At 33.1% G+C, this 15,624-nt stretch overlaps 2 protein-coding genes and 2 long non-coding RNA genes across 4 annotated transcripts; 2 read left to right on the plus strand and 2 right to left on the minus strand.

The window, feature by feature from the left end:
- Positions 1-47: 47 nt before the first annotated feature.
- On the plus strand, positions 48-6,612 carry Oseg6 (intraflagellar transport protein Oseg6). The gene is made up of 19 exons (XM_031983920.2): positions 48-1,077; positions 1,258-1,637; positions 1,724-1,934; positions 2,011-2,123; positions 2,190-2,607; positions 2,689-2,922; positions 3,007-3,132; positions 3,218-3,515; positions 3,583-3,781; positions 3,842-3,939; positions 4,009-4,291; positions 4,358-4,583; positions 4,641-4,893; positions 4,971-5,431; positions 5,500-5,596; positions 5,675-5,881; positions 5,958-6,244; positions 6,317-6,393; positions 6,465-6,612. The coding sequence occupies exons 1-19, from the start codon at positions 1,063-1,065 to the stop codon at positions 6,583-6,585; spliced, it is 4,104 nt and encodes a 1,367-aa protein (XP_031839780.1). The 5' UTR covers positions 48-1,062; the 3' UTR covers positions 6,586-6,612.
- Positions 2,584-15,604, minus strand: LOC116430161 (uncharacterized). The gene is made up of 3 exons (XR_004235663.2): positions 15,340-15,604; positions 15,154-15,235; positions 2,584-2,701 (listed from the first exon to the last, which is right to left on the minus strand). It is a non-coding gene; the product is annotated as an uncharacterized LOC116430161 (long non-coding RNA).
- MSBP (membrane steroid binding protein) lies at positions 8,212-12,079 on the plus strand. Its single transcript, XM_076368728.1, has 3 exons — positions 8,212-8,772; positions 9,196-9,342; positions 9,501-12,079. Exons 1-3 carry the CDS (start codon positions 8,439-8,441, stop codon positions 9,668-9,670), a joined length of 651 nt encoding a protein of 216 aa, XP_076224843.1. The 5' UTR covers positions 8,212-8,438; the 3' UTR covers positions 9,671-12,079.
- LOC116430160 (uncharacterized) lies at positions 12,389-15,134 on the minus strand. The gene is made up of 3 exons (XR_004235662.2): positions 13,986-15,134; positions 13,840-13,917; positions 12,389-13,739 (listed from the first exon to the last, which is right to left on the minus strand). It is a non-coding gene; the product is annotated as an uncharacterized LOC116430160 (long non-coding RNA).
- Positions 15,605-15,624: the final 20 nt, after the last annotated feature.

Raw genomic sequence — 15,624 nt, forward strand, 5'->3', positions numbered from 1 at the left:
TGTTTCTGTTTTTATTTTTCTCTCGTTATTTATTTCAAGAAGAGCTACAACCCGCCCCGATCCCATAAGTCGCTCAGCACGCGCGTTCATTACCACGCGAAAATGGTATACATCGTTGTCCGAGAGCGTCGAATGTAACTCGCTATGTCCGTCAGACTGAACTTTTGAAATTTTAGTTTTTCTTTTCTTTTTTTTTTTGTTTTACATCTAAAAATCCTTGTACACACGTTTTAGTCATTGCTCGACGTTCAATGCATCTCCTTTCATTCTTAGTTACTATCATAGATCATCCTGCGATTATCGTTAGTACCTTTTGTACTATAATTACTGTATCACGAGTTGCAAGATACGTGCAATTTTTCGACGATAAATAATAACCGATCATGTTCAAATAACGACGACATAATTTACTCTACACATTGGTCCTTACTCGTCGCCTCAGATTCTCGTATTCTTTATTACCCCGGTTTGTGTTTTATAACGAGACAATTTCTGTTCACCCGTGCTCTTTCGGTATTTCTTGTTTTATTTATTCGCTGGAGAAACTGACATTCAATTCCGTTAATTGAACGCTAATTGTTTCGATTCGTCTTTTATTATATTTGTATGGTCGTTCTACTTGTTAACTCATTAGTGTTCTCTGCCCTGTTTTAACAACATATTCGATTGAATTTTTTCTTACCATTGTGATTGTTCCAACTATCACCGGGAAATTAAGATAGAGATATCGTAAATCGTTAATGGTCTAGTAAATAAATTAGACGATGTAATTGAACATCGCGCCAGCGCCATCATAATGTCGTTGGAAAAAACACGTAGGTATCAGTAAGTGGCGCTATCTGTCATTTACCGATCGCAACAAGGCGTCAAACAATTTTGAAATTGATCGGAAAAACTCCGTAAATATAAACAATATGGCAGACAAGGCAGATACAACAATGTACGTGAAAAACAGAAGCTAATGAATCAATACTTCAACTATGCGCCGTCGCAACATTCCTCTATGCGATTAGGCGTTTAGCCATCACGATTGTATTGCTAAAAAATCTTACCCTTAAAAATATGTCGACTGAAAAGGTAGGTTATGTGTTAATAAAATTGCTACAAAGAAATATTTCTCACCTTTCTTATTAAATTATCATAAGTGGTAAAATTATGAAATTATACTCTATGCCTGCGTCTGATAAACTTCGAATACAAAGGAAAGACATTCATTTGACACTAGCATTTATTAAGCTGTCAAATGTTTAATCACAGGTTCTATATCAGTTGTATCAACCGCATGGTTCTGGTACAGTATTTATCTCTTGGCGGCCTGGTAATAGCACACATTTAGCAACCACTGGTTATGATTCTTCGGTTGCTATTTTTGATAGACAAGGTAACTTGCAAGAACGTATTCAGATATCTGGTCTATGTACTGGATTTGGATGGGACTCTGATGGAGATCTGTTAGCTGTTATATCACAAAATTCTACCACTATCATATTATGGGATGCAACAACAGGAAAGAGATCACAAATAGATGCTGGTGTAAGGGATACCCTAACATGTATAATGTGGGCAAAAAGGACCTGCTTATTAGCTGTAGGGACACAAAAGGGGAACCTGGTTCTTTATGATCACATAAATGCCAAGTATGCATAATTTTCTGATTCTTGGAACATTATTACTTATTGCTTAGGAAGTAGACACATTAAGTTATTAATTAATTAATTAATAGACGAACTCCAATTCTGGGAAAACATAAAAGACGTATAACATGCGGTGCTTGGTCTTATGAAGGACTTCTAGCTCTTGCCAGTGAAGATAAGGTTTTAACTATTAGTACAAGTGATGGAGATACACGCCGTGAAATTCCTCTCCAAGGTGATCCATCAGACATTCAGTTTAATGAAATGAAGATGGATCATAGAATTGGGGGTGAAAATACGGTACTATCCTATCTTAACTTAATACACAGAATACAGCTATACGTATACAAGATATTAATCTGTTATCATTTATTAGGTGTCTCTTGTCATTAGTAAGACCACTTTATTCTTATATAATATTTCGGATCCAGAAAACCCCATTGAATTGGCTTTTCAAAAACGCTATGGTCCTATTGTTACATATAAATGGTAAAGTTATACACAATGGATCAATATAAATGATGCTGTACCTCTTTACAAATAAGCTGTTTTTAGGTATGGGGACGGTTATATCTTAGTTGGCTTCGAAACTGGATATTTCACAGCAATATCTACACACATTAAAGAAGTGGGTCAAGAACTATTTCAAGTTAAGAATTATAAAGATTCATTAACAGATTTAACAATAAGTCAAGCAGTAGGAAAAATTGTAACATGTGGTGGAAACATTATAAAGATACATAGTCTACAAAATTTAGAAGAAACTGAAAAGTTAATTACAGTGAGCAATGAAACAGGAATTAGCAAGGTTGAATGGTCTACTGATGGATCCATGATAGCAGCTGTTACTTATACTGGAAATGTATTAGTCTATTTAATACAAATTCCAAAATTATTCAGTGTTTGTGGAAATAAGATTGCTTTGCTTACCAGTTTAACTGAAGTAGCAGTGCATCTTTACACATTAGATAAGGTAGGTATACATATATGTGTACACATATTATAAAGTGTAGGCTGTACACAAGATATAGATGTATACAAATCTGCTCAACAGGAAAAGCCAGAACCTGTAATAATTAACACTATAATAGAACCATCAGTATTAGCAATAGGTCCAATGCATGTAGCAGTTGGTTTAAATAATAGAGCACTGTTTTGGGACATATCTGAAACACCATATGATACTACAGTGCACTTTGAAAGGGATTATCTTGCAACTATCGATAGCATACGATTAAACGAAACCTACGTTTCAGTTTTATTTGATGGGAAATTGCAGTTGCATTCGGTAACAAGTACACTAAGTCAAATATAAGTTTACTACTACAGGTTGCTAATAGATGGAACACGTGGTAACGCATTGTTATTATAGATTAAAGTTGACCAATCGCTAACCAAGGAGAGGAAAGACACAAAAATGTTCCCAGATTTAAATACCTCAGATTGCAGAATAACGTGCCATGCCCTTAGTTCGGATTTCTTGGTTTATGCCAATGATGTGAGTTACATAACACTAATTTAAATGAACTACTAAAAAACATGCAGGCTTAAATGTTGTGAACTTGGATTTATTATTTATTCAGATGGGTCATATAGTTTACTTTTGCTTGGAACTTTTTAATCAATGTACCGAGCATCTACACAGCAATGGTATAAAGGAAATATATTTAGATGCAAATGGAACACAATTGTGTTTTATAGATAACAAATCCGATGCTTATATGTACAATCCTATGCACGAGATTGTTTTACAAATTCCCGATTGTCCGGATTACATAGAGGGAATATTATGGGATCAAAATATTTTAGAACGCAATATATTCACTGTATACAATAAAAATATCATTATAACGTATATATTCATAAAATATTTTATCGAAGGTGAGTTCCTAATAAAGAGTTTAATATAAGTACTTTAAAAAATGTTCTTAAACCATTTTTTATATAGGTACAAAAATTGAAAAGATAAATTCGACAAAGCTACTGTCCGATGCATTACCATTATTAATGTATTCTGGTGAATTGACGTTAAGTTCAATAAGCAACAAATTAATTCAAATTACGTTGTCCTCTCACGAAGACGCGGGAAATATCGTAGAATCGGAAAAGCTGAAACAAATTTTAGAGAATCAAATTTTATGCAGAAGGTAAAAATTTTATTTGTTCAATTTTATTTGAACAAAATCAAAATGCTGCTTATGCTTCAGATTTCAACAAGCATGGAATACTTGCGAGAAGATCAACGAGAAAGACTCTTGGCTGAAATTAGGAGAGAGCTCAATTGCAAATTTGAATATTGATTTTGGTAAATATCCCTATGAAACTTATAAATTTGATCGATGTTTAATTACTGAACAGTTATTTTGACCCGTAGCAATACGTGTTTATCGGCATATAGAAGACGCCTCGATGGTATGGGCATTACAAAATATGGAAAATATAGATGAACTGTCATTACTGTCTGGCCATGCGTGTATTTTACTTGGCGATTATAATCAAGCAGAAAAATTTTTCTTACAATCTTCGGAACCAGTGCAAGCGCTATATTTAAGAAGGGATTTAATGCAATGGGAACAAGCACTGAACTTAGCACAGAGACTAAAAGCTGATGAAATTCCTTATATTGCTAGAGAATATGCCCAACAACTGGAATTTACGTAAGAGTTTCTCGCGTATAATGTATATACTTAGTATAACTTGATTAACAAAAGCGGTTTCTACAGGGGAAATTATCCAAAAGCACTATCAAATTATGAACGTGGATTGGTAGATTCTAATGCATTAAATACAGCCGTATATAATCCACATCATCGTTTTTTGTGCCTTGCTGGTATTGCCAGAATGTCTATCAGATGCGGCGATAGTAGAAAAGGTGTGAGCATAGCGGTAGACAACGAAAGTTCAAGACAATTGCGAAAGGAATGTGCAGAAATACTAGAGTCAATGAAGGTACGTGTATACTGTATACACGTTTTAACTCTTACATCAATGTTCCTACTTTTATAGCAATTCAATGAAGCTGCACTCTTATATGAGAAAGCCGAGTATTTTGATAAAGCAGCGTCTGCGTACATAAAACTAAAGAATTGGCAAAAAGTGGGGCAACTTTTGCCGCAAATATCATCTGCCAAAATTAACATACAGTATGCTAAAGCCAAGGAAAGTGAAGGGAAATACGAAGAAGCGGCTAAAGCGTACGAAACTGCGAAAGATTTTGAAAATATAATTAGGATTAATCTGGATCATTTGAATAACCCTGGTAACCAACTTATTAATCGTTTAATAGATTCAAAAGAATGATTCTTGAAATATACATCCATAACTTTAAATTTGCAGCACGAAGTGTTGAAATAGTGCAACAAACAAAAAGTGTGGAAGGCGCCAAAATGGTAGCAAAATATTTCCAAAAAATGAATGACTATAATTCAGCGATCAAGTTTTTGATTTTGTCAAATTGTCACGACGAAGCTTTCCAGTTAGCTAATCAACACGGAAAGATGGAACTATATGGAGAAATCTTAATAAATACAATCGACGATGATAATGCACGAAAGGAAGATTTTAGGAGTCTCGCTATGCATTTTGAATCTCAGAAAAATAATCTCTTAGCCGGGAAATATTATTTTCATGCGAAAGAATATCAGAAAGCGTTACGGCATTTGTTGAAAGCTGCTCAATTAATGACAGACGAAAATGAGGTTTTAACATTAGCCATTGATACAGTTGCTTCTTCGAAAGATGATAAACTAGCAAATCAGTTAATAGACTTCTTATTGGGTGGAGACGGATTACCAAAGGTAATTAAATATCTTTCAACTACGCGGGTATATAAAAATTGTCTAATCGTATCGTTATAACTTTATAGGATCCAAAGTACCTGTTTCGATTGTATATGGCCCGAAAACAATACAGGGATGCTGCAAAAACAGCGATTATCATAGCGAATGAAGAACAAATTAATGGTTTGTTTTTAATTTACGTGCGTGTAACATACAATTTTTCAGAATTGCATGTGTCATATGACAAACATTTTTTAACAGGAAATTACAGGAATGCACACGATGTATTGTTTAGTATGTACCAGGAATTGAAAAGAAATAAGATTACTATACCATTAGAAATGCAAAATAATTTGCGACTTTTACATTCGTACATTCTGGTTAGACTTCATGTAAAGAAAAGTGATCACCTACGCGGCGCTCGTATGTTGATAAGGGTAGCCAACAACATATCGAAGTTCCCATCACGTTAGTAAACAAAGAATTAGATACATTATACTGTGTGCAAAAGTATAAAGTAATAATAGTAATAATATTATTTTAGATATTGTTCCAATCTTGACTTCTACTGTCATAGAATGTCAAAGAGCAGGACTGAAGAATGCAGCATTTAATTTCGCTGCTATGTTAATGCGCCCCGAATATAGAAACCAAATTGATGCTAAGTATAGTAAAAAAATTGAAGCAATCGTTAGGAAACCGCCGAAATCAAAAGATAATGAAATTGAAGATGAGCCTTCAACTCCATGTCCTTATTGCAAGAGTAAACTTCCAGAGACTGAGATTACCTGTGATAAATGCAAGAACACAATACCTTTCTGTATAGCTACAGTTAGTTTCTTATCAAATTTTTTATTGCACTTGTTTAATGTATCTCTTGCTTAATTACAGTATCATTTCTAGGGACGACATATCGTTGAACATGACTTTACAACGTGTCCCCAATGTGATTTCCCTGCCATAAAAAGCGAATTTTTAAGGTATACGTTTCTTGTTTTAAATATACAATCATTTCAAAATATAGCTATATCTATTTGTTTTACTATATTAGGATAATTGAAACTGAAGGAGTGTGTCCAATGTGTACAGAGAAAGTAGATGTTAACATGGTCTCATCTACTCTAAATATTCGACCTTATCTGGATTTCCAAGATGAAAAAGCGTCGGCGTAAACTAAATCGCTTTTACTTTTATTTATAACCAGTTCAAAAAAAAAACTTGTTGTGTTTCATATCTTGGTCTTTTCCTTATGAAAATACGACATGCATTTTATACAAACTAGATAGGTATAATTCAGTACAAGTGCCTACAATGTAAGTATTGAATTATCTTCATGAAACAGTGCCGTCCAATATAAGTACAACGCAATTAAGTACAAGTAGCTTACTAGATAATTCTATAGATTATCCGTGAGATATTCTATGGATAAAAGAGCATCGTGTACAAGTCAACTAATGCTCATATATACGAGTGTAATATGTAGATAGTATCTTCAATAAACTAGTCTCAAGCAATTATCCATTGACTCAATTCTGCCACCGCTATCATATCTGCATTAATCAATTTATTATCATCAAATGTATTATTGACATAACACACTGCGCAAAACGACTTGTTTCGTAACTTTTATATCAAATGAATTCATTTGATTATCAATTTTCGTTACTGAATAATTTCTCGTTCGAGACACGTATAAGACGCCAAGTTACGACGAATAGGAAAAATTATATATAAATTTAAATAATTCTACAAATTCATGAAACCGTTATATGGGATAAAAGCGACATCTAACACGATAAACTTCAGTTACACGCTAAACTTATCAAGATTCCAGCACACGAACTTACACTACATATACATAAAGTATGACAGCACGGCATGACTTTGAAAAACTGAAATCAAATGATGACACGCTTAAATTTATTAAGAAACAAGAAAACTGCTACGCACATGATACAAAGTAATTTTGTTATACAGGCCCTTTACAACTATAGAAATGGTTAATTTAATTAAATTCATTCGATTAAATCCGACTAATTTCCCCTACTAACGCGAAATCGAATTTCTAATGGTATTATAAATTATCATGAAAACCAATGTTAATTCGTACATTTGAATGTAGCATATCCTTAAAATGTTTTTGCATGTGCATGTTATAACATAAATTTAAATTTTCGTTACATCATAGCCGTCGCAAATTGATAAAATACGTTATCATTATCGAAATCTAAGTATATGTGACCTAAATTTGACATTTGCTTCAACGATAATCGTAATAATATAATAAAACATTCCGTTGATTACTACAAATTTACCAGAATTATTAACATTACAATTCCTATAATACAGATATATGCATATATTAACACGGAATACGAAAAGTAAAATTGTTTTACTTTTAAAGTATGCCACCGAGCGAGTAAAAGAATTAAACGCTTCTGTGCGTGTGTGTAGAGTTAAACATACAGCGTTTTTCAAAAAAAAAGATGCTTCCGCGCAAAACAATCCGAGCACAAAAATAGTGTTTCACCTTTGGTCTCTTTTCTTTATAACTTTTATATTGGATTGAATAATTATTATTCATATACAGTATACATAAAAAAAGAATAGATGCCGAGAATAATACAAGTTGATTTGACTTCAGTTTTAATTGCGCTTTAGATTTAAGTAATTAATCTCGATATTAACTATCCTATTAGAAAGTTCTCCAATCTTTTCGAACCCTTTCCTCCATTGTATTATAGTTACCACTTCTTTTTTGCCGTACTACAAGTTTTAAACACCCTATATATTCTGATCGCTGTAGGTGCCCGAGTGCGGCCAGTGCCGGTACGTCAGTAGTACATGGTCGAGATTGCGCGCAAGTTGCTTCAGCGTACATCGCGGAAATTATTGTTCCGTTCGCTCGAGGAATCATTCTAAGTTTCTTTCGGAAGGTTTGATCGCGCGTAGAAAATAAAGTTAACGGGCAGCGGGTGATAAAGAGCATCGTATTTTTTGGCAAACTCATAAACTGGTGGTCAAAATGGCGGAAAAGGATGGCTCGCCGGGTTCCACCTCTACTATCGACCAATTTATTGAAAAAAATCACCAATTCATTTCATGTCTTATCTCCGAAATCATAAGAAACCCGATAAATCTTGTCCTTGTAAGTGTAATCAGCATATTGGTTTACAAAATTGTTAAGATGAAGAGAAAAGTTCCTGTGCAAGAATTAAAGACATTGCCTAAGTTACGACGCGATTTTACCGTGCAAGAACTAAAACAATACAACGGTACGGGACCAGACGGACGAATATTAGTTGCTGTCAATGGAAATATTTATGATTGCACCCGTGCCGCTCTCTTTTATGGCCCTGGTAGGTCTTGAACCACTTTTTTCTCATTTACATCATAGGTCGCGCAACGTTTTTTATTTGATGTACACATGCATTCGATATGTAATTATAACTTCTTTTCCTGAGTTCTTGCTCGCTTTTTACTTTATTCATATTGTCGTCGAGCGCCGCTTATCACTGAACTCGAAGATTATGCAGAAATAAGTTTTGCAAGCATCACGGGATCGAGGTAATCGGTTTTGAAACTTGATTAGACAACGGGCATTTAACGTTAGATATTTGTGTACATTATAAATACATAAAACAGTGTGAATTTTTGGTTTTTACAATTTGTTATAAGACTTGTATATTTAGTAAAGAATTCATTAAATAAAGTACTAAAACATTAAAGTAATATTAATTGTAATATTCTTATACTTTACGCGTGAATTGCTTTTATATTAGGTGGTCCATATGAAGTGTTTGGTGGAAGAGATGCCACTAGAGGCCTGGCAACATTTTCATTAGCGGTAAAAGAAGAATATGATGATCTCAGTGATTTGAATACCAGAGAAATGAATTCTGTCAAAGAATGGGATGAACAATTTCAAGGTATGTTACCGTGTTTAAATAGATGTGAAACAGTAATGTTTCTTTTCACATTAAATATATATGATATAAAAAGCAATATCAATATTTATAATGTGTATACAGTAGGATGTTATTGCTATTTAGAGAACTAAAGTAAAGCACATTATTTGTTATTTTAGAAAGGTACGATTATGTGGGTAAACTGTTGAAACCTGGTGAAGCACCTACAAATTATTCAGATGAAGAAGATGAAGGTAGTCAACAGGAGGCTGAATCAAAACTGGAACAACAAGAGGGCGAGACAAAGTCTGATAATCAGGATAGTGAAACAAAGTCCAAAAATGATTGACCACTTGATGGTACATCAATTACAAAACAATCTAAAGAGGATATTGCGCACACACCATTGCTGAAGAAACTATTAAAATTGTGACTCATAAATATATTCCAGAACATTCAACTGGATATTTTATTACATAGTAATGATATTAATATAAAAGGCGAAGTGGTATCTTTTGATCAAGTTAGAAGTATGTATCATGTTCAAATGCTGTGTTATATGAGAAAAGTTTTTTTGAATATCCAACTTGCCGAAGAATATGGATACTTGTATGGTATAATGTTCTTATATATGTACAAAAAGTTTCTTACAGATCTTTAAAACTGGCTGTAGGCTTAAGACAAATTTAAGCTATATTCCATTATTCAAAATTTTTGTTTATGCTACCATTAACGTTTTGCCACATAATATTGGGTACATATGATATATGTATTGATACCCATAAAGTTTAATGGAATGGTGTCATATATGACACGCATTTAAAGTTTAATATTAAGTTGATGCAGTACTCTGTGTACTTGTATGACAACAGCATACAACATTTCTCCATATAAAGACATTAAGCTTATAGAAAACGAGATAATACCATCTATCAAAAATTCCAACCCAATTTTTATGTAGGTTCTATTTTTGGAGGAAATTCATTGCGAACAATACTTATTAAAAACATCATATACAGATATAAATTAAGCCTGAAAGTCCCGATTATACAAATGTTTTTTTATACAAGATTACATTAAAATTCAATTGCAAAGTCTACAAAGAGTGACAGGTTTACTAGTCTTTTTTATATGAATAGAAAGTGCGACATATTCGGTAAGTCTTACACTACATTTTAATACGATTTTACAAAATGATATTGTTTAAAACTGGGGACTACTTAAAACTTATTAATGTTCATGGTATTGTTTGTAAGACGACAAATCACTTGTTCAGTTATTTATAAAATCTGTTTTAAATTTGTACAAAGTAACAAGCTTGCATTTATTTGAACACATGTAAACATATGTTATGTAACTTTAAAACGCTTGCATTCTTCTAATATCTTAATTATTTTGTGCAATTAAAAATATTTGAACAATAATTTAATTAGATATGGTTTTTATAATAAATTAATTTATAATTCGCGTTGGTTCCAACAAATATATTAATTTGATGTTTTCTTGAAATGCGTGTTTTTAAACTATGTTGTTAGAGAGAGAGTACTATTTATTAATTGTATAATAAAAGCGTTGTTAATGCAAAAAGGTATTCATAATTGAACGAAATTAGACTGTTTTAATTGTGAGAAATAAAATTGTATTACAGTTTTCACTAAGCTGTCAATTAATGCAAAGGTAAAAACCAGTGTACTGTAATTTATATAAATATTATGTATACTTGAATCAAATATTTACATTTGAATGATTTTAATTGCAAAAAATATTTTCAGTTTAGATATGCCAGAGTTTTTCTATATCATTCCTATTAACCAGAAATATTTATAACCCATTTTATGATTGTTTACATTTATTAATATTTTGTATTCTTATATAATAATACTATAATGAAATTTAAATTTTAATTAAAGTTATTGAAACGCGGATTGCATTTCCATATAATCAGTACACGATAAGGGATTACGTTGTTTGCAAGCATTTATATTTTATTCATTTTTATTCTCTGAACAATAAAAATAGATATTTTTTAATGCGTTTATGATACTAATTTGTATAAAAAAAAAGTTTGCTCACATTAAAGCAAAGATTAAGTGTTTGACCAAATTTAAAACATTTTACTTTATATAATTACAAATTATTGTACACCTATATACATATTATACAAGAAATATTACTTCATATCAAGCTATATTGTTATACTTCTTTTGTTAAATAATATGATTAAAAAATTTGAAGTAATCATATATTAATTATTGCAGATATTGATCAACAGGAATCTTGTATGCGATCAATTCTGGATATTGTTATGTATTGTTAACCAAATGTATTTTCTATTATTCCAGAAGAGCGAGTAGACAGTTTGTAAGGTACAGGTTTGGGTACATTATTATTACTATACAACACAACACCAAAAGTTCATATCAATCTTTGTTTATAGTAAACTATTGTCCCTTTCAAACCAGTCCCTTCACTCATTTGTACTTAATTTGTCCCACCCCTTTTGTGTAGTGTAATAACTATGTATTTTAAACATCAAATATTTAAGTTTCAATATTGGTTTAATTTCAAATTGTGCATAAGATATTCTTGGTGGGCATGTTTATAAAATATTTATTAATGGATAGTTTTGATTTTTGTTGTTTCGTTAAAAACGGTTCTTTACCCTAATAAAAACGTAGTTCTACTTGTTTGTATATTTTAGATTAATATTGTTAAAGACCTATGAAACATAAAAATAAAAATTTGTAAAAACTTTAAATTCAAGTATAATTCTTCATTAACCGAAGAAAGAATCCGTTTTTCGAACAATAACTATGGTTTTGTGAGATGTTATTCAATTACTTTTATATACCATATTACTTTACATGAATAATTATGTAAATAAAGAAACGTATGTAAATTGCGCTATAATTACATAGTCCTTGAACTACATCATACTACAATTTGAATTTTAATAAATAGAAACTCGGTTATTTTGTTATTAGATGATAAAATATGCTTTCAAGAAATCATACTTCCAATTTCATATTTCTTTGCTTAACGAATATTAATTAACTTTACTCTCGTATTAAATTTTATTTCCTTCTCCTTTATTCGTTATTAGAAGTTTGTTAAATAATTCATTTTTCTATCATTAGCCATGATGATAAATACACACTTGAGATAATTGTACGCCCGCATTACATAAAAAATATAGTCTGGGTGGCTCTAGCCTCATATTCAAATATAGCTAGACTCTGATTTACGATGGAAAATCGATGGAACGATTGATGAAGTTGTTATACATTTGTCTTTTTAGAATAATTAAAGTTTTATACGATTTACTACAATTGACTTTGTCTTTTTAATTCATAATAATGATTCCCTTAATTTGTTATCCGATTTCTATTTCCTTTTTCTGATACCTTCTTAAATGACATTATCGCAATTTAATACGTTGAAGTAACCTTACTTTGAAAATTCGAATTATTCATAATAGAATATTCGATCCACAATCGTTGTTACTTAGTATTATAATTAGGGAAAAAAATGTTTAATTTTTACAAAACAACGCAACGTTCTTCACCTTCAGGGGTCCTAAGTCACGAACACTAACGATTACCCTAATAATTAAAAGTATGATCTTCCTGCATTATCCTATTAAAAATGAATGAAAAGTATTAAATAATTGGATCCATTTCTCGTGAATTTACCCTTAAATAAAACACACTTTGTATTTCATTCCTTAAGTACCGATATCTAATTCTCCTTGTACATGATTAAATTTATTGTTTCCTACCTATATGTCCGTTAAAATGAATACCGGATCGAACTTATAATTATTACAAATAATACCGTAGGGAATTATATCGTATCGCCGAGTGAGATTACGAAAACTGCGTTCGTTATCATGACAGACAACAACTGTGATATCAGTGAGTCAAAGAATACGTGAAAATAGCTCACTCGGATTTGTAATGATCAAAATGCAGAACAGAATACGCGCTGATGCAAGTTTCTTCTTTCAAGCGGATTTTTAAGCAGATTAACGTATTGGCTTGTGTTAGAGATCGGTCAATGCACCCTTCACGGATATTTTTATTTCCACTCGGTCATAGAAGTATACGCGATCGGTGCGCAGTTTTGTTAGATACCGTAATCTCGTAGTCACCGACTTTTCTTCCGATACGAAACAATAACGAAAAGATATTACGACAACCCGTCTGTGTCTCGATGCCAAAATCAAACTGAACAGAAATTACAAGCGAAAAGGCGGCGATAGCAAACACGGTATTGTAACACTAAAACGTTTTGGTCAGCAAGTAATTACGTAACACTCGGATAAAAACTATCAACAGATTTTTGTGACTTGTTTTCTACCCTGTCAAAATAGAATGGTCTCAGCGTCTCTGTCACTTCAGCGATGATCTCTTTAGCTACTGCGCATAGTCCAATGGCAAATCCCAGAAGAAGAAAAAAACTGTTAATAATCCAAGAAAAAAAGATCTATTCGGAACAAGCAAAGAATCGGTAGATTACATCTGGCGTGCATCGAAACGAAGAATCTTCGGCGAATAATTCGTGATTAGGAACGCTCGGCAATCGAGAAAGAGAATCCTATAAAGAAGCATACATTAGGTTTCGAAAAAAATGAAGTGATGGATCCTCAAAAAAGTCGAGATTACGTTGTCGGAAGGAAACAACGCGGGATAAGTAACACTCGACAAAGAGCCGCTGTCACTGACATGGCTAGGTAGCTGCTGCCACGCCGTCATCCAGTTCCCGTCCCATTTCCAATACTCCCTCTCCTCCCGTGTTCACCTCTTTCTTCACACAATTCCCTGTATCTGACACCATAGTGGAGACTCGCGCGCGCGCGCGCTCGCGCACGCCAAACTCATGACCGAGGGAAAGAGCAAGAGGTCCGAAGAGGAAGGAAGAAAGGTGTAGGAAAAGGGAGATGGAAGCAAGTTCACGCACAATATATGCGTGTGATGGGTCGCGTGCCGTTCGCACCTATCCACACGAGTCGGATTCTCTTTCTCGAGAAGAGGACGTTCTGCGCAACGCATTCTCCCCACCTTCTATGCATTCTTCCTTTTAACCTGTCGATCGAGAGAATCCCTGGCCATCTTGTAACAACATCCCCTTTTGACACTCTTGACTCGGTAAATACAATTCGGCAAACGCGACTCATTACAGTTTTTATAGTGCGTGCAATGGGTAGGCCTTCGTTTCAGGGGAAACGAATGTACCACGCGTACAGCGAATAGGTTGATCATCAATCTGACCAGACAATGTAACGATTTGTTGTGATATTAACAAAGAGAAAGTACTCGTCCGTATGACAAACGGATGTGTACGATGTATGAATTTTAGCGACTGAATAAATAGAAGAAAAAAAAGAAAAAAACGCTAGGAGAGTAAAATGAATTTAGTCCGCCTTAAGTAGTACGAGGCGTAGGCCATTTTAGTAACACTGAATCGGTTGACCGTGCTCATTCATGATTTTAATAAATTTGCTAACTGTACGGTGAAATATTTTCAAGTACCAAGGGTTCTTCTACGGTTCTAAAGACTAATCTATTTAAAAGATACAAGCGTTGCATGCTAAATACCGTTTCCACTATAATCGTTCACTACGACGAATCTTTTTTATCGAAATTAATAGATTATAATGAATATTATGAAAGAGAGAAATAAAGGCATCTCAAGGAATTCTCATTACTGCAACGATAATTCGATAGCATTACATAATGTAGACATTTCAACGATCATTTCTAGCAGGAATACCGTGTATTATTATTAGTGTAGAATATAATGGAAATAAACGATAAAATATATGATTCTTACCACAATGGTATCGTAATTTACCCATACGTTTATCAAACGTTTCAGTTTCTCCGAATATGCGAGTACCACGGCTAGCTGGATACTATTTCAGCGAAAATGAAATAAAGCAGAGTAAAATGTAGGTTTAATAAGTGAATGCACAAAAGTCCTATCCCGACGTATAAACTGATAAATCACGCAAATTACCGTGTTAATAATTTCCGGCAATAGGAAACAAACGAAACTGGGGTATTTTTGCCGTATCTCTGAGCTTCTGAAAACCACTGTCGCAGACAGTACTGTGACCATTGATAAATAGGATCTTTTAACATAGAACTGGACTTGCCGATCTTCAACAAAGAAATGTCGCGAAACTAATAATAATGACTTTGTTCTAAAGAGCGTCATGCAACCACCGTGCGAGACCGGCCATCATCAAATGGCGGCAGAGGAATAAGCGAAGTCCTCGTTGCTGTTGGACCGGCGGCGTGA

Source organism: Nomia melanderi, chromosome 6, assembly GCF_051020985.1.
Source record: "Nomia melanderi isolate GNS246 chromosome 6, iyNomMela1, whole genome shotgun sequence".
Classification (NCBI taxonomy): domain Eukaryota; kingdom Metazoa; phylum Arthropoda; class Insecta; order Hymenoptera; family Halictidae; genus Nomia; species Nomia melanderi.